Source organism: Tasmannia lanceolata, unplaced genomic scaffold (assembly GCF_043159265.1).
Source record: "Tasmannia lanceolata isolate RefF3 unplaced genomic scaffold, GAP_Taslan_0.1 ptg000023l, whole genome shotgun sequence".
Taxonomy (NCBI): domain Eukaryota; kingdom Viridiplantae; phylum Streptophyta; class Magnoliopsida; order Canellales; family Winteraceae; genus Tasmannia; species Tasmannia lanceolata.
Window position 1 is genome coordinate 5,864,699 of NW_027518700.1, and position 19,828 is coordinate 5,884,526.

At 42.8% G+C, this 19,828-nt stretch overlaps 3 protein-coding genes across 4 annotated transcripts in view; all 3 read right to left on the bottom strand.

The window, feature by feature from the left end:
• The window catches only part of LOC143855711 (eukaryotic translation initiation factor-like), a 35,968-nt gene extending 29,552 nt beyond the window's left edge, over positions 1–6,416 (bottom strand). The window contains exon 1 of one of the 2 annotated variants that reach the window (XM_077365792.1): positions 6,083–6,415. In XM_077365792.1, coding sequence (XP_077221907.1) covers positions 6,083–6,244 — 162 coding nt within the window. In that variant the 5' untranslated portion in view covers positions 6,245–6,415. Of the gene's footprint in view, positions 1–6,082 lie in introns of both variants that reach the window. The other variant, XM_077365791.1, reaches the window with a different exon arrangement.
• Positions 6,417–9,609: 3,193 nt separating this feature from the next.
• On the bottom strand, positions 9,610–10,983 carry LOC143856666 (protein FAR1-RELATED SEQUENCE 5-like). The gene is made up of 2 exons (XM_077366934.1): positions 9,745–10,983; positions 9,610–9,672 (listed from the first exon to the last, which is right to left on the bottom strand). Exons 1-2 carry the CDS (start codon positions 10,981–10,983, stop codon positions 9,610–9,612), a joined length of 1,302 nt encoding a protein of 433 aa, XP_077223049.1.
• Positions 10,984–10,998: 15 nt separating this feature from the next.
• LOC143856667 (protein FAR1-RELATED SEQUENCE 5-like) lies at positions 10,999–12,264 on the bottom strand. Its single transcript, XM_077366935.1, has 2 exons — positions 12,129–12,264; positions 10,999–11,933 (listed from the first exon to the last, which is right to left on the bottom strand). The coding sequence occupies exons 1-2, from the start codon at positions 12,262–12,264 to the stop codon at positions 10,999–11,001; spliced, it is 1,071 nt and encodes a 356-aa protein (XP_077223050.1).
• Positions 12,265–19,828: the final 7,564 nt, after the last annotated feature.

The window sequence follows — 19,828 nt, forward strand, 5'->3', positions numbered from 1 at the left end:
AAGAGGAGGATCAGCATGAGACAACACAAATGAGTTGGCGAAGTATGGGGTATCCTAAAAAAACATGACATCGACAGACACAAACGGGTATCCTAAAAAAACATGACATTGACAGACACAAACGCTACATAGCTGAGACCTGTAACAGCAATATCCCTTCTGACAGGGGTGGAGGGACATATAGCGTGGGGTGCCCCCCCCGGCGACTTGCAAAATTCCTTTTATATAGTACTATATATTCAGGATTTATTACATATAATAAGCGGGCCCACAATGACCAATGCAGGGAAAATTGTTTTACATATTTAAAACCCTTCACCGTTTATCAGTTTATTTTTTTAGTCGGTGGAATATTGAAGGGACTTTTTAACCTTTTTTATAGCAAGTCCATTAGGAGATTTGGGAACAAAACAAAGTCCAAGTCAATTAAGAGATTTGGGAACAAAACAAAATCCAAACCAATTAGGAGATTTAGGAACAAAACAAAGAATCACAGACTGCACACGATTACACGAACAAAAGCGCACAACACAATTTTCACCCAAGCCATGCGGTGGGAGTCTCTCCTCTCCCTCTCTACCATTTTAATATCTTATTTCCCTCTTGCAGATTTTGTTTCCTTTTTTGTTTTCTCTTTACCACTTTAATATCTTATTTCCCTCTTATAGATTTTGTTTCTTATTTTTTGTATAACTTCATATAATATAATATAATTAGGTTTTAGGCATTTTACCACTCTTCTTTTTTTCTATTTCTTTTCTTTTGATGAGTGTTTAGATTTTTTATTTTATTGCATAATTGTCACTCCTCTCGATATCGTTTCTTACTTTTTATGCTATGAGTTACTTATTTCATGAATATCACGTATTATGGCTTAGTTACAAAATCCTTTTATTTTAAATTTTAATTGATTTATTGAATTTTCTTAGGGTGCATTAGGAACATGCTTTTACTCACGTTTCGAGAATGTTTTGAGATTTTCATAACAATTTTAAGACTTTGGTTGGAAATAAATGTGAAAACATGTTCCCAATGCACCTTAACAAAACCTTTTTTATAATTAGTTTTTTAACAAACATACTAACTTGTTATAGTACCTCGTTATTTAGGGTTTTGTTAACGAGTGCCCTTGGGGGCACTCGTTAAGGTGCATTGGGATCATGTTTTTACTCACGTTACGAGAATGTTTTGAGATTTTCATGACAGTTTTAAGACTTTGGTTGGAAAAAAATGTGAAAACATGTTCCCGATGCACCTTAACAAACTTTTTTATAATTAGTTTTTTAACAAACATACTAACATTTTATAGTACCATGATTTAATTTATTTATTTATTTTTATTTTTTTTTGCACTATCTTTTTAGGTTAAGAATTGATAAATTTCTAAGATTTTAAATTTTATTTTCGGGTAGCTCTACTTCTCACAATCTTGACTCTTGAGGTAGTTATGAATCGAAATTATTCATTATATTAAGGCTTGATCACATAATGTAACCCTAATAATTAATGTATGAATATTTCATCAAGGCTTGATCACATAATAAACAGAGTAACTCCAGTTTCAAGATATGATAGACATAGGAACTTCTTGTTAAGGAGATCTTGCCGCAATTCGACTATAAAACATATGGAGAACCAATTTTGAAAAAAACAAAATGCAATAAAATGGGGAACTCGCCACTCAATAAAAATAAAATAAAATAGAGAACTCAACAAAATGAATAATGATCCATCATAAAGTAAAAAGGACATCTTAAATACAGATCACCAACTTCATATAAATAAAATCAAACGATGAAAAAGAATGGGATCCATCAGTGCCCATCCATATCTAAGACACTTAAAAAAATCACCAACTTCATATGAATAAATCAAACTATGAAAAAGCATATCAATATCTCTCACACTTTATGAATGTAATGGTATCCATCACTGCCCATCCATATCTAAGACACTTAACAATGGCTCATATTACTCCGGTATCATTATGGGCATCAAGTTTGGCCACAAAACTAGTGTTTAGATACGGAGACCAACATAGCGAATACATTGGTATGAGTAATGTGTTCAGTAAATTGTTAACAATCCCCTTCAAATATAATATTATGAATAATCTGAAACAAGATAAAATCTTCATTCATTTAGTAATAAATTATATACCATTTAAGTATGAAGTATAAGCCATCCATCTATTCGTGCAAATTCGTAAACACGGGATGATAACACACTAATAGGATCAAAACAAAGCATGAGTACTTGTAATTTCTAAACATTAGAACATATACAAATAGAATAGCCATTGCAGATAACTCACCAATAGGGTCAAAAGCAAGTACTTCTGAATCAGTATAAACATAACATAAATAATCAAAATCGGAAAGAAAACAGTTAACTAATGAGTAAAGAAATTAGATCTCAATCAATGTTATAGAAATCAGTTACATAAAAAAACACCTAAGTAGGGGTAAAAACAAACTAATGGGGATGATATGACTGAGTTAGGGTCTTGTGGGTGACAATGGTAGGGTTGACTAAGTTAAATAAGGGTGTAAACTGATGGGAAAGGTTTGACTATGTGGGAAAAAGAAAGGAGAAGGTTCAAAGGGTGAGAATGTGGGGATAGGCTATATGAAAGTGAAGGGGAAATAGAATCGGTACTTGGGTGGTGTCTCAGGCTTCGTGTGTCTGCTACAAGTAAATTTTGAGAGGATAAATAGAGAAAGCTATCGTGACGGAATGAATGGATGATCTCAGCCAAGGTAAGAGAGAGGGAAAACGGGTTGAGAAACAAGCACAAGAGAGGGAAGAGAAGGGGAAAGAAAGGGGGGGCTCCTAAATCCAGCCGAGAGAGAGAGAGAGGGGCGGGGGGTGGGGGGGAGATAAAATGGAAGGAGATTGTGCGGGCTGTTATCCCGTTGTGTGTGTGGTGTTGTGTGTGTGTCGTGGTGGTGGTGGTTGGATGGGGAGGAGGAGAAGGAAAATAAAGAGAAAGCATGATGCGTATTGTACGCCCAATAAGTGGCATATTTGCCCATTAGAACTTTTAAGAATTTTATTTTCCATGTTATTTTTATTTCCAGGTTATTTTAATTGCCTATATATATGCCCTCATGTATTAGGGTTTTAGATTTTGATGATGAAGGGGCGTGGATTCAAGGTTTACAAGCGCAAACATGGATGAGACTGATGGTGGAGACTCTAGCATGGGCCACAGACATGGGTGTCTTTTTTTTATTATTTATTTTCTATTTCCGTCATTTTATTTGTATCCTACATTTTATCTTGTGGTTTGGAACCATCTTCTTTCATCTCCTCTCATCTATTCTCTTCTATTTCTTCAATCAAATTAGCACAAACAAGGTTAGTAAATCAGATTTTCTATTTTATTTGTTCTTGAACCCTAAAACTAGAGACACCCAAAATCCATAGATCTCCCTTGTTCTTCAAGATCTTGTTTTGAGATTTTGAGGAATTGTTTTAGTGATTAAACCTCACCTAAAACTCACAAGAATCTCAACTTTCAAACCTTTTTGAACCGTATTGCAAGTTTTTACCCTTTTCAAGCCCGGAAACCCTTTTTAAAGATCCATAGCCTAAACCTACCATCAAATCAAAACCTAAACCCTAGAATTACCTTTCTTTTACCTACCTAAACCCTTACCTAAGATCTGGACAACAGTTTCTTTCAATTTTCAGATTTGCAGAAAATACTAAAATACCCCTACGGCTTAAATCTGGACTGTTTTGACCCAATTCCTGTTGCTAGACATTTTTCTTGTTTTTCTTCATTGATTTTTTTTTTTTTTTTTGAATGGTAAGGATTTCATTAAAAAAGACCGAGATGGTCAATTACAAGAGAATAAAAGACAAGTGACAATAAAGGAAGATTACAAAGGAAAAGAAGCCGTGAAACTCAAGGAGGGACGAAATCAAACTGCTCAATATTCAACAAAATCACCCCCTCCCTAGCTAGCCTATCCGCAACCCCATTCACCGATCTCCGAACATGATTAAAAGAGATGGAAGATGAGCCAAGAATGTCCTTGATCTCCTCAAAATACTCGGCAAATCTCCAAGTGAAGACATGGGAGCCACACAACCATCGAATAACATTAAGGGAGTCACCTTCAACCATGACTCTATTCAGATCAACATCCCCCAAAAATTTGATACCATGATGCACAACGCGAACCTCCGCCTCATTAGAGTCAGCCACACAAATTGGACCAGCAAAAGCCCACTTCACTGATCCTCCCTCATCTCGAAGAACCCCCCCCCCCCCCCCTCTCCCAATGCTGGCTGGACCCGGGTTTCCAACACTCGATCCATTAAAATTTAACTTTAAGCGGCCAAGAGGAGGCGGCTCCCAACCTTGCAAAACCGATTTTCTTTCTTGATTATTATTAATTTCTTATGCATTTGTTATATCTAAGTCTTATATTATGTTTTAGTTCTTTTAATTGGTTGCATGCGTAGGCCTAGTTTCAGACTAATCCTTCTATTATCAATTCATCTTACGAATCATTATCGCTTTGATTGATTTGTATAAGGTTTAGTTCATGCTTAATTATGAGCTTTACAATTATATATGTTATTTAGGTCTCATTATTGTTGTTGTCCATAGATTAATTAGGTGTTAATTCAATCTTACGTTAGTTGTTAAGTGTTCTTTTAGTTTTCCGCGTAAGCCCTAAACTTTCCTAAATTCTTAATCACATTAGGAGTGTAGGATTTTCCCTAAAATAGGTATTGTCCTGCATAAGTTCACACATTGGAGAAATTAAATATCAGAGCATACAAAGCAATGGAATTCAAAATCTTTCAGAGCCATCGAGTAGTGGAAATAAGGAGGTCAGAAAATAAGAGGGTATTAGAAGAAAGCCAAAAAGGTAATGAAAAAAAAGCCATTGGTGAAAGAAGACTCCAGAAAGTGCATGCAGCTTCTCACTATCACTAGGCTTTTTTTTTAATGGCGCTGAGAACCCTTGCCACTATCACTAGGTCATTGAGTGTATGATCAAAGTAACCTCTCATAAGAAAAAAAGATATGCATGTAAACCTCCGGATATAGAAAGAGAGAAGGAACAAAACTTGCTCATGAAAAAACCAAGTCTAGAACAGGCACTAGCATAAAGTGACTCATTCAAGTCAAGTGGAAGAAGTTAAGAGATAAAACATGATCGAAGGGTTCACACATTGGAAAAATTAAATATCAGAGCATACAAAATAGTGGAATTACAAAATCTTTTTGAGCCATCGAGTAGCACGAATAAGGAGGCCAGAAAATAAGAGGGCATTAGAATAAAACCAAAAACGAAAAGTAAAGGGGTACATATACTTCTCAGCTAAAGAATCCACCTTCAGCGAAGAAAGAGTAGAAAAATCGGAAAAAATCCCTACTGAAAGAGGAGCAAATTTCTACCTCCATCATTTATCATTGACTTGAACTTAACCGTAAAGAATCCCACGCGGAAACATCAGTTCTTCCGATTCTTCTCACTAAGGATTCTTCTCACTAACAGTTACGGAAAGAAAGCAAATCTAATAAACATGCAACAAAAATACACTCATATAAGACTTGACAAAGACACCAAAAAATCACTTAAACATATTTCGAGAAATCAGTAGACTTCCTATGTCTCCCCACCTCTTGCATTATTGACACAATCAAAACCAAACAGAAAGCATTGAATTCCAGTGGATTGAGAATTACTTCCAGCAAACCTTCTTAAAATCGATCTAATTTTGCCCTAATCGCCTCACCTCCAATTTCACAACGATTAATAACACCAACAAATCTAATATAATATACAGAGATTAAACATGAGTAGCAAAATCCACTGATGATAACATAAAGATCGAAGAGCGGCTGCATAAAATTAAGAAAAAGAATTACAAACTAAATAACAACATCAAAAGATTTTAAAAAAATCAGTGGATTCAGTAAAAAGGAGATATGGACAAGATACTAAAACCCTAGCTCAAGTAGAAAATCGAAAAGTGCATAAAAAAGAGATTTTTATGGGATGAGAAAGATGAAACCCTAGATCTGTTTGGATTGTTAGGGTTTTAGAGTTCTGACCTTGAAGGATGTAGGAGCGCCATGGGGACGGAGGATTGGGAGATCGGAGGAAGAGACTGAAGAAATTCCGAAATCAGAATCCAAACGAGGGCTAAAGAATCGATGGCCTCGATTGCCTCCACCACCAGGTCGTAAGCTCTGGACCGTCTGATCGGCCTGCATAACTCTCTTTTGCTTGCTATTTGAAAGATCTTGGCCGTTGGATTACCGGAAGAAGAGAAGAGAAAGGTGGAGATATCAAAAAGGGAGGAAGAGATGAGAGGACTCTCTCACCTCACGTGTCTCTCGTGGTCGCAGCTGAAAAAAAAAAGAGGGCTGGAAAGAGAAAAGCTCTTTTTACCTACGGACTCTGTAATTTGAGAAAACGGTTCCTACACATATGTGTAAGAGTTCTCTACACACTAGCTTAAAATACGGTGGGGACCCACATTATTTGGGTGATCCAAGCCATCCATTTTAAAGGCCCTCACATAGATAGGGTGTCTACAAAAAATCAGATCCATAGGATCATCCCAACCCTACGATTTGTGGAGGTAAAATGGATGTCTTTAAACCTTCACAAATTAGTCCATTTCATGCCTCCACAGTTCGAATGGTTAAGATGATGATCCAATGGATTTGATTTTTTGTGGACACCCTATCTATGTGAGGGCCTTAAAAATGAATGGTTTGGATCACCCAAATAATGTGGCCCCCACTCTATTTTAAGCTAGTGTGTAGATAACTTATCTACACATGTGTGTAGGAACCGTTTTCTCGTGTAATTTATATGTAGTTATGTATTTTTTAATAACCCCCCGCCCCTAAACGATATTTGCAGGCAGACTTGAACACTTCTAAAACAGCGGGGTTGTGTTATCCTACACTAGGGCGAAAAAATCATCATATTTGATCCAACAATAGCTTCTCAAAAAGTGAGTGAGCGGGTGTTGTGTTTCTACAACCACTCTCAAGAGATTTTATATGGTGTGTGCACCTCATTTCCCGCTAACGTTAGCGTAAAACAAGGTGGGTCCACATTGTTGGGGATCCTAAGCATTCATTTGGAAAGTCCTTTTTCATGGATAGGGTGACCACAAAAAATCAGCTCCATTAGATCATCTTAAGATGTCCATTTGTGGGGTGAAAAAATTGGCAGATTAGTGGACAAACAGTATCTGTCCATTTTCACCCCCACAAATGGACATCCTATGATGATCCAATGAAGCTGATTTTTTATACACCCCATCCATGATGGAGCCTTTCAAATGAATGCTTAGGATCAGCCCAACAATGTGGCCCACCCTTGTTTTATGCTAACGTTAGCAGCAAGCTACGTTAGCAGCTAAGCTCGCTGCTAACGTTAGCAGGAACCTCTCTCTCTCTCTCTCTCTCTCTCTCTCTCTCTCTCTCTCTCTCTCTCTATATATATATATATATATATATATATATATATATATATATATATATATATATATATGAGGGCAGTGTTCCTGCGCAGCTGCTCAGTTAGCTTAACTGAGCAGCTGCCCCAAAAACTCATGTGGCCACATTTTGGGTGGGATCCAAAGCATTCGTTTGATGGGCCATTTCATGGGTAGGGTGTCCACCAAAAATCAGCTCCATTGGATCACCTTAGGGTGTCCGTTTGTGGGGCAAAAAATGGACAGATTTGTGGACAAACAGTATCTGTCCATTTTTGGCCCCACAAATGGACACCCATTGGTGATCCAATGGAGCTGATTTTTGGTACCCTTCCAATCCATGGAAGGGCCCATCAAATGAATGCTTTGAATCACCCAAAAAATATGGGGCCACATAAGTTTTTTGGGACAGCTGCTCAGTTAAGCTAACTGAGCAGTTGCGCAAGAACACTTTGCTCTCTCTATATATATATATATATATACAGAGCAAAGTGTTCCTGCGCAGCTGCGTAGAGAGATATCTGCGCACTATCCATCGCTTGTAATTGTCATATGTCGGTAGTATTTTCTTTGTAATTGTCATACTTTATCACCCCTTTTCAGTAATTTTTCATTTAAAACTTACCATTTCTATCACAAATCTAATACACCCTAATGATTACTATTTTTTTTTCTACTTTTGCTAGCACCCATTTACTTCTTCCAATCTTTGCATCCGGACGGGCCACAAGCCGAGCAAGTGGAATCGGCGAAGGTGGCTAGCAAATTCCTGTAAAAGAAAAAAGGGAAATGTTATCAGCACTACTTATTTTGATGAGGGCAATCTTACTTTATTAAAAGTACGGTATGGACCGCAACATTGGATGATCCAAACCGTCCATTAGATGGGGCACAACCTTTTATTAAAAGTACTGTATGGACCGCAACATAGGATGATCCAAACCGTCCATTAGATGGGCCACAACCCATATAGGTTGTGCCCCAAAAATCATTTCCGTAAGTTAATCCTAACCCTCCGATCTGAATGTTAGAGGGTTGATCCAACCACCTAACAATATTGAGGGTACCACCTTTCACTGTGAGATTGTCCATTTCTCTTCTTCTTGGCAGTTATATAGATGACTCAAAAAGTTAGCTATATATTGAACTCATATCTAAAGGTTTGAGTTGTGATAGGAGACAAAAAAACTCTGATAGGAGACAAAAAAATTATTTCGCTGCTCTCTCAAAACTCTCCCTTAAATTGGAATATTGATGAAATCTTGCCCGGCTTTCATAACAACTCGTAGTTCAATAAGTGACCGCCTAGCAGCTACACCAAGTTCAACATTACAGACTTCGCCTTCATTTCATTTTGTTCACTAAGAACTAGTACATACAAGCAGTTCTTTTCAGTTCATACAACTCAAGATAGAAGTTCAAAAATTTCACATCAGTTCAGTTGATTTCTTCAACTTGAAAGTGCTTCAAATAGGCATTGCTTCAAAAAACACTTGTCGCGATCCCTGCACATATAATACAAGCAAAGGTAAGACCGGAATGGAATAGGTAGAAAACTCACCTTCTAAAGGAAGAAAATAAAAATAGATGGAAGTATAAGATGAAATAAGGATAAAACATAGTCATGCTCTGCTACATAGCAAGCTTTCGATCACAAAAGAGATATATAATCGCTCAAAAGTCCCATGCGAATCACCCAGTTTAATTAGATTCAGGTATATTTTTCTCCCCCATTTCTCATGAATTTTTTTAGCTGGTGTAAGTGGGTATTTTCAAGCAAAGATCCTGGGAAGTATTAAGCTTCCTTGATGAATTTACATTGGTTTATTGCCTTGTAAAGTGTTGTGCATCATACAAATTGAGTGTTACAGTAACTACAAAATCCTATAATTCATGAGGGGAAAAAAACTATTGCGAGAGTAGAGAAAAAAGTCCTTGTATCCATTTGAGCCTCACAATCCTATAATTCATGAGGAAAAAATAGCTAACTCTGCTTAAAATAAGCTTTTCAGTCACAAAACACCATGAAAATCAAAACACCATCTTCCAATGTATCCAAAATATCAATGTACAAAACAAAACATTCACAAAGATACTACCACATACCTAGTGAAAGGAGCAACATCACGAAGCGATATCTTCCGCTTCCTCTTCCTCTTCCTCCTCCCCCTCGTGCAGTGTACCCATCTATTAGAACCAATAAAAATTTAGTAATAATCGGAGAGAAAATTGCAACATAGAAAGAACTCAAAGTCAAACCTTGGCTTTCTTTTTACATGTTCTCAGATTATGTCCCAACTCCCCACAACCACTACACTTCCGTTTTCCCATCTTAGATTGGGAGAGCTCTAATGAAGATTTCAAGCGTGATGCTTCCCTCGGCCGGCCCTTGGTTTTCACAACTTCAGGGTTTCGAATACATATCCCAGGTGCTTGAGTGAGAAGAGAGTTAGACTGCACTTGGCTGGTAAATACTGGTACGTGAACTTGCCTGTCTTTCTTTCTCTGCTCAATCTCAACCACCAATCCAGAGTAAAATTCATCCAACTTCTTTAAAATAAAGTCGTCATTATCGAGTTCCTCATCCACTATTCGTCGTTTTGTCATTACGGACCACCTTCTAAATGGGGTTGTGCCTTCGTTACCTACTTGACTTGTAGGAACTCCACCCAACAACTGATATCTAGCGTCAATTGTCCATCTCCTTAGAATGTAACGCTCGGAAATGAAAGTTAATTGCTTCTGATCAAATACGGCCAGAATATGCCTGCATAATATACCTGAAGTCTCAAACATGGCGCAATCACAAGTCGCAGTAACACCATCGAAATCGTTGTACACAACCATACGCCCTTTTGACATTTCATTATCCCCACGTTTCCTTCTTACATTGAAGGTAGTCTCGTCGCCAATTTTACTATGTTTCTTGCCCCAATATAATCTACTACCATTAAGCTCAGCCAGAAAAAGGCCAAAAATTGTCCTTGTATAGTATTTCCCAGGATCATCTTCCAATGGGCTACCTGTAGTCATTGTCGCCTTTGAATTTTTTGACTTGAAATCCTCTTGTGTTTCTTTCCTACGACGGTCAGCAAGCGCTTTCTCATATTGATCAACAAAATCAAGCAGAGAAGTCTTCTGGTTAACAAAACCATCGAAGAAAGCATTCATGCTTTCACTGCGCTGACTAGAAGTCATGCCTGCAGTGAAAGTACCTTTCCAATAGGCCGGGACCCAGTGAATCCTTAGCTCCCACATCTTACTTAGCCAATCATTCTCATCAATTTTATACTTCAAACATAATCTTCCCCATTCCATCTCACATTCATCTATATCACCCGTGTTATACCAACGGTAGTAATCCTTTGGAAAGTCACCATCTGCCTCTCTCATTGCAGGAACATGCTCAACTAGGTGCTTTGTTATGTGCCAGGAACAAAACCGATGACGTGTATTGGGGAAGACATTCTTAATTGCATTTCGCATTGCCACATCCATATCGGTAATAATAGTTCATGGAACTTTTCCATGCATACATTGCAGCCACTGCTTAAACAACCAAGTGAAGGTCTCCTCAGTCTCATCGGCGAGGAGTGCACATCCAAACAATATAGACTGCCTGTGATGGTTGACCCCTGTAAATGGTGCAAAGGGCATCAAATACATATTGGTCCTATAAGTCACATCGAAGACAATCACATCGCTGAAGGTCATATAAGACTCTCTTGCCCTCGAATCAGCCCAGAACATAGATCTCAATGTGCACTCTGAGTCCAACTCAATAGAAAAAAAGAAGTCCTGCTCTTCAGCTCGTTTTCGTTGGAGACGCTCGGCCACTATCCCAGCGTCTAACCCCATATTGTTCTTCTTCTTCAATCTCAAATGGGACTGCACTTGCTGTGGTGAGAGAACACCATCTGCGCCATCGGATTGGACATTAATGACTTTTGCAATTCCAGCAGGGTGCAACCCAATTCCATGGTAACTATTCATCAAATTTTTAACACTCTCCTTCTTATATAGTCGGTTATGTGAACGATGCATGCGTCTTCTAAGTGGAGATGTGAGTTCATGCGAATGTTCGTCTTCAATGACTGACACTATCCACTTCTTGTCTTTCAAGTTAATCGCCATCTTCGCCTGACAATCAAGCCTAGCAGTGCGACGCGGAATCACTTCCCTACCAGCCTGTCTCTTATCATTAGGGTCTTTCTTCCCCTCCTTGTCGCACACATACTTTCTGAATATTACTTGATTTGTCTTGGTCGACTTGTTTGTACTAGATTTGCGCACTCCAAAACCTTTACTCAGGGCATAGGTATTATAATATACGTAGGCACCGTCAAAGGTATCAAACACCTGGCCAACAAACGGCTTCTTCGCTACACTCTCCTCGCCATTCCCATCATCAACATCTTCTACTTGGTTACCTTCATTTAATTCTTCCCCTTGATCACCAAAAATTAAGGCGTGTTCATCAATATCATTTATCGATAAGTCGCATGCTTACGACACAGCGTCCTCAACAAACCTTGAGGATGTGCCACATACTTCGTCGACAGGAAACACAGGAGCGGGAGACAAAGAATCATCCATCAAAGGTTACTCTATAACAACCAGCCATAACCCAACAAACCACCAACCATAAACCAGCAAACAACCACCCAGAAACAACCAAACCACCAGCAATAAACCAACAAACCACCAGCCATTAACCACCAAACCACCACCCATCAACCACCAAACAAATACCCAAGAAACAACCAAACCACCAGCCATAAACCACCAAACCACCACCCATAAACAAACAAACCACCACCAACAAACCACAAATAAAAAAAGATCAAAACAGCATATTTGAAGTAACAAATACCATGCATTTAAAGAACTGATATGATACAATTCTCCCCCTCAATCAATTTTTACATTTAATTTTGGGTCCAATAATCAGTATTGAACTCAGCTTTGGACTCAGATGAAAAAATGCAAAGAGTGACTTGGCAGAGAGAAAACCCCAACTTACTTAGAGAGTACACAAAATGGAGCCTTATGAATTTTGAGAACCAATTGGGAGTCCATAACTGATTATTGGACTCAAGACTCAGAACCGGTTCTCAAAATCCAAAACCAACAGACCCTTAATTGAAATCATCCTAATTGATTGTGTCGATAAAAAGATATGTAGAACTAGAGATGACTAGAGGGTGTTAAAAGGATTGAAAAACATCCAAAGAGATGACTAGAGGGTTTTAAAAGGATTGCAGGAATCCATACACATAAATCCATAAAAACATCAACCAATGCAAGACTTAGAAATAAGCGATTTCCATTCAAAAGGTATTGCAATTTAAAATTCCATCAAATAGCCATATAGAACCAATTGGGAGTCCATAACTGATTATTGGACTCAAGACTCAGAACCGGTTCTCAAAATCCAAAACCAACCAAAATACATCCTCAACTAAAACCCCTAAAGAACTCACAAAAATTAGAGTTTTGAAGGAAAACAAAAACAAATAGATTAGAAACCCAAGTGAAGAAGAAATATAGATTAAAAGGAAAAATAGATTTAGGAAAAAAATGAAAAAAATAATAAATAGCTGAGCTTACCTGGTTTGGATCCTCGTGAGTGGAGAAGACGATGGACGAAGGGGAAGAACCGTGGACGAAGAGGGAAGAGGGAAGCCCAAAGTTGGGTCTCGGCCAAAGCTTTCGTGGTGGAGGAAGATCTTTCCGCCGCGGTGGAGATAGAAATTTCCGTTGAACAAAACCAACCAAAATACATCCTCAACTAAAACCCCTAAAGAACTCACAAAAATTAGGGTTTTGAAGGAAAACAAAAACAAATAGATTAGAAACCCAAGTGAAGAAGAAATATAGATTAAAAGGAAAAATAGATTTAGGAAAAAAATGAAAAAACAATAAATAGCTGACCTTACCTGGTTTGGATCCTCGTCAGTGGAGAAGATGATTGACGAAGGGAAAGAACCGTGGACGAAGAGGGAAGAGGGAAGCCCAAAGTTGGGTCTCGGCCAAAGCTTTCGTGGTGGAGGAAGATCTTTCCGCCGCCGTGGAGATAGAAATTTCCGTCGAGGGTTATGGGAAACCCTAGTTTTTTGTCCTCTTTGTTTATGTACGATTGGAGAGGAAAGAGGGAAAACGCAGAAACATACAGAAAAAAAAAACCCTAGCTTTTTCTGGTTCGTTTTGGGAGTGGGAGAGAGAGAGAGTTACGAATGAAAGGTTTTCTTGTTTATAAAAGAGCATTTACGATACTTTTCTTGTTTATAAAAGAGCATTTACGAATGAAAGGCATTTACGACATAAGGCAAAGCAAATTCGAAATAAGCTGCGCAGATATCTCTCTACGCAGCTGCGCAGAAACACTTCTCTCATATATATATATATATATATATATATGTGATGAAATGGTTTGTGTGCAGCTGCACAAATAAGCTATATGTGCATGGCTGTACAAACCATAGTGGGGGCCACACATTTTTGGGGGATCCAAAGCATTCATCTGGAAGTTCCTTCCATGGATAGAGTGTGTACCAAAAATTAGCCATATAGGATCATCCTAACCCTGTCATTTGTGGAAGGAAAAAATTGGCAGAAACAGTGTCTGTCCATTTTCCCCTCCGACTTTGATTGGGTTAGGATGATCCTATAGGGCTGATTTTTGGTACACACCCTATCCATGGAAGAGCCTTCCAAATGAATGCTTTGGATCCCCCAAAAAAATGTGGCCCCCACTATGGTTTGTGCAGCCATGCACAGATAGCTTATCTGTGCAGCTACACATACTCCATTTCCTTATATATATTTATATATTTAGTGCAATAGGAAACATTTTAAACAACTTGAGCAGATCATTTGGGCGTGCGCTCGAGCGCACCAACACTTCTCTCTCTCTCTCTCTCTATATATATATATATATATATATATATATATATATATATATATATATATATATATATATATATATATATATATATATAAGTAAAGCCGAATCCTCTAAGCCGTGGTGCTGCCACTTGGTCCTCTATCTCGCAATTTTAAAATGCCCTCTTTTCTACGTAAGAAAGCTAGTAAATCTCCTATTAAATCTCCTATAATATCTCTCCCGCTATCAAGTTTCATGGCAACCCACTATTTACAATGGTGGGTGATAGGGTCCGGACTCAGCGCTGAGGGAATCCGGACTCAGCAATCCGGACTCAGCACTGAGGGGTCCGAACTCAGCATCCAATTAGCTTCTGGCACGTGGCCCTCACAAGGACCGTTGGAAGGCCAACACCTGTCTCCACTAGGTGTGACACCTGGACCAATCAGGGACCTCCACCTGCCCTCCTTAGGTATGAAACCTGGTCCATACAGAGGCCACCACCTGGCTCAGAACTACCACCTGTCCTAGACAGGTGGCCCAGAATCACTATAAATAGCCTTCACTTGTGCTAAGGTGAGGGTCCTGGAAATCTGAGAACCAAAACTCTAAGCTTTTTGCTCTGACATCGCTCTGCACTCCTGCTCATACTGACTTGAGTGTCGAAGCGCCCGTCCGGAGTATCACTCCGGGTTGGTCCTCTGACCCTTTTCTTTCTTGTCTGTACTCTGTGCAGCGCAGGACTCAACCAGCCATTCAGCCGTGGCTCGTTAGCCCGGACTACCCAGCCCTACCATAACCTGTTACCGATTTTAGGCCTAACAGATTTGGCGCCATCCGTGGGACTCCGCAACAAAAAGCTGTTCGAAATCTCACCCAGATAAAAATGGTAGGACAGACCGGCAAGCGAGCACCTCCGACTTCTCGGGCTACCCGGGCTACGGCCCCCCGTGAAGGACGAAGTGAGCGTCTGGCCTCACAGGTGGAGGTCGGGGCGGCCGTGGAGCGGACTTCGCCCCACTCGGACCGTTCAGACCCCACCCCGACCCCGAGGGAGATGAGGGCCCTTTTTCAGGAAATGACCGCTGTAGTTGCGCAGTTCAGGAATGCGACTCCCGCACTCCAGCAACACCCCGTCGAGGTTTCTCGACCTGTTCAGAGGGGAGAAAGCTCCCGCAGAGAACGCGCGTCTCCACCCCGCGACCAAACTCGTCACTCCACTCGAAGAGACCACCACTCGCGGGACAGGAGCGTGCGTCCTGAGCCTCGTCGACAGCATCACCGGTCACGATCTCCCTCCGTGCAGAAGCGGGGCAGCAAGAGAGACCCTATGCACAGAGAGGGATCGCGGCACCGGCGAAGGAGTCCCCTCAGCCAGTCCGGATCCGCAAGGAGCCCATCAGCCGTAAGGAGCAGACCTGCCCGTCTGGCCGAACAGAGGGATGATCCGATGTTACTAAGAATCCAGAAGATCGATAACAGAATCGAGGAGCTGGCTAGAGATCATGGCCGCCCTGCTTCAAGGATCTTCAGTAGCAATCCCCCTTTCACAGACAGGGTACTCGGTGCGGCAGTCCCCTTGGGCTTCAAGATGCCACAGATCCCGCAGTATGATGGGACCACCGATCCCGTGGATCACCTGCAGACCTTCAGGACCACGATGCTTCTCCACGGGGCGTCGGACGGGTTCCTTTGCAGGGCACTCCCCACCACATTAACCGGAGCCGCAAGAGATTGGTACTCACGGCTGAAGCCCAAGTCCGTTGACAATTTCGACGACTTCGGGGACGACCTGGCCCGGCATTTCATGAGCAGCAGAAGGCCTCGAAAGACGACGGCTTCACTGATGGCCCTGAGGCAGGAAGACGGTGAGGCCTTAAAAGCGTTCGTTGGCCGGTTCAACCGGGAGGCCCTTCAGGTACCTAATCTGGATCTCTCCGCGGCAACGAATGCTCTTCTGGCCGGAGCCCGGTCCACCGACTTCCGAAGAGCAGTCGCCCGGCGAAATCCGCAGTCCTTAGCAGATCTGATGACCGGGGCGGAAGAGTACATCTCCGTCGAGGAGACTCTCGCTGCCCTGGATTCCGTCAGCAAGAGAAGACCAGAGGAGAAGAACCCCGCCAAGCAGCGTAGGGATGACAGACCCCAGAGGAAGGAGAGCAGCCCGTCCCGGAAGGAAAGGAGCTCCCCCCGGCCTCGAAAGGAGAGGAGCCCCCCGACGAGGGAGCGCTACACGCCCCTCACCGCATCTAGGGCTCAAATTTTGGCAGCCATCCGGAAAGAAGACTTCATCCGGTGGCCGAAGAAGCAGACGCCGGAGGCAAGCACCCAAGACATGTCCAGGTATTGCCGGTTCCATAAGAGCCACGGCCACGACACCAACGCCTGCATTCATCTCAAGGAGGAGATCGAGCAGCTGATAAGCAGAGGGTACCTCGGGAGGTACTTAAAAAATAACGACAACAGAAGGGAGCGCCAGGACAACCCGAGACCCAGAGACAGAAGTCCTCGAGACGCCCAACCCCTGGGCGACCGCATCCAGGCTCCTGCCCCGGCCGTTCTCCCTCCTCAGGTACCTCAACCTCAACTCCAACCTCATGGCGTTATTGGTACCATTTCAGGAGGGCCGACCGCGGAAGGGACCTCTTCATCGGCCCGCAGGACTTATGCCCGGCAGGTCAACGCCGTCCACGCCTGCAGTAAGAGGGCCGAGCCAGAAAATGAGATATCCTTTTCGGAGGCAGATCTTGACGGTCTGATCCTCCCGCACGATGATGCCCTGGTCGTCACAATGCTAGTGGCGAACTGGGAAATGAAGAAGATCCTGGTCGACAACGGGAGCTCCGCCGACATCCTCTACTATCACGCCTTCGAACAGATGATGATCGGAGCTGACCGTCTGAAGCCGGCCAACTCAGATCTGTTCGGGTTCTCAGGAGAAGTTGTCAAGGTCGAAGGGCAGATTGAGCTTCCAGTTCTTATCGGGGAGCCGCCCCGCCAGTCCTTCGCAATGGTGACCTTCCTGGTGGTTAAGGCCAAGTCGGCCTATAACGCCATTCTAGGGCGCCACGGCCAGAACCTCCTCCGAGCGATTCCCTCCGCTTATCATCAGAAGATGAAGTTCATTACGCCAGGAGGCGTAGGTGAAGTCAGAGGGGATCAGCCCCAATCAAGACAATGCTATGCGGCAGCACTGAGAGGGAAGAATGCGTATGAGTCCCTCCCAATCGAGCTGTACGATCTGAGAGACGAAGCGCAGGTCACAGTCAACGAGCCCGTAGAGGACCTCATCTCTATTCAATTGAACATCGATGATGAACAGAGGGTTGTCCAGATTGGCTCTGCCCTGCCAGAGGCCGCGCAGCAGGATCTCGCTCAGTTCCTCAGGGCCAATGCAGATGTCTTTGCCTGGACTCCTTCAGACATGCCCGGCATTGACCCGTCGATTAGCACCCACGAGCTCGGTGTCGATCAGACCTGCAAGCCCGTGAAGCAGAAGCGTAGACACTTTGCACCGGAGAGGCGAAAAGCCATCAGAGAAGAGGTGGAGAGGCTTTTGAAGGCCGATTTCATTCGTGAGATCCAGTATCCGGACTGGCTCGCGAATGTCGTAATGGTAAAAAAGTCCAACGGAAAGTGGAGGACCTGTATAGACTTCACAGACCTGAACAAGGCCTGCCCAAAGGACAGCTACCCACTCCCAAAAATAGACCAGCTCATTGACGCCACAGCAGGTCACGAGCTGCTCAGTTTCATGGATGCTTTCTCAGGATACAATCAAATCAGAATGTACGAGTCTGACATCCCGAAGACATCATTCGTTACCGACCAAGGGACTTATTGCTATCAGGTGATGCCTTTCGGACTGAAGAATGCAGGAGCCACTTACCAGCGTCTCGTCAACAAGCTGTTCAGAAATCAGATCGGCCGGAACATGGAGGTCTACGTTGACGATATGCTAGTTAAGAGCAGAAGCGCTTCCAACCATATCTCCGACCTCGAAGAAGCCTTCCAAGTCTTGAGGGAACACAACATGAAGCTTAATCCGACCAAATGTACGTTTGGCGTCGGAGCAGGCAAGTTCCTGGGCTTCATGGTAAGCCAGAGAGGAATAGAGGCGAATCCGGAGAAGATCAAGGCAGTAATGGAGCTGACTCCTCCCAACACTATCAGAGAAGTGCAGCGGCTGACCGGACTGGTGGCGGCTCTGGGGCGGTTTATTTCTAAATCCGCCGAGAGATGCCTCCCGTTCTTCAATGCGATCAAAGGTATAAAAATTGCGCCCTGGACTCCGGAATGTCAAGCAGCGTTCGAGGAGCTGAAGCAGTACCTGTCCTCCCCTCCCTTGTTGTCCACGCCGGAGCCAGGAGAAGAGCTGATTCTGTACCTCTCAGCGGGACCCTTAGCAGTTGCAGCAGTACTGATTAAAGAAGAGTCTAACCAGCAAAAGCCGATCTACTATGTGAGTAAGGTCCTCCACGATGCAGAGACCAGATATCAACGAGTAGAGAAGCTCGTGTGCGCCCTCATTATGGCGGCCCGGAAGCTAAGGCCGTACTTCCAGGCGCACACAATCAAGGTCTTGACAGGGCAGCCTCTCAGACAGATCCTCCACCGGCCAGACACTTCGGGCCGACTTGTCAAGTGGGCCGTGGAGCTCAGTGAGTTTGATATCAAGTACCTACCCAGGCCGGCGATCAAAGCTCAGATTCTCGCTGACTTCATAGCCGAGTGCACAGTTCCGGACCCAGACCCCGGACTGGTAGCAGTTCCATCTCCAGAAGCAGAGCTGGCCGTATCAGAGCCTCGAGTCGTTTCCAGAGCATCACCGCCTCCCGGGACTGAGTCCGTCATCGCGCACCCAGTTTTTGATGAAGAGCCGCTCTGGGAAGTTTATGTGGACGGGTCATCGAACAAGACAGGGTGTGGTGCAGGACTAGTTCTCACCGGACCAGAGGACTTCGTCCTGAACTACGCCCTGAGGTTTGGTTTCCGTGCGTCCAACAATGAAGCAGAATATGAAGCGCTCATAGCCGGGATGAATCTTGCTGCGCAGACCCGTGCTCAGAGGCTAAAGGCGTACTGCGATTCACAGCTGGTCGTCTGTCAGATCCAGGGAGTATATGAAGCCCGTGAAGAGCGAATGATCAAGTACCTGGGGAGGGTTCGCGGTCTGGCCGTTCATTTCAAGAGCTTTGAGGTCGTCAGAATCCCCCGAGCAGAGAATGTAAAGGCAGATGTGCTATCAAAGCTTGCAGCCTCAGGTTACACCGCCCTCAGAGAAATTCGCATGGAGTTTCTGAAGAGGTCCAGTATCGATGCCCAGTCCGTCGTGGTAATGCAGATTGACGATGAGCCGTGCTGGATGGATGAGATAATCAGGTATCTGCGCAGCGGAAAGCTCCCTGGAGAGAGAAAGGAGGCCCGTAAGGTCACGCAGAGGGCAGCGAGGTTTTC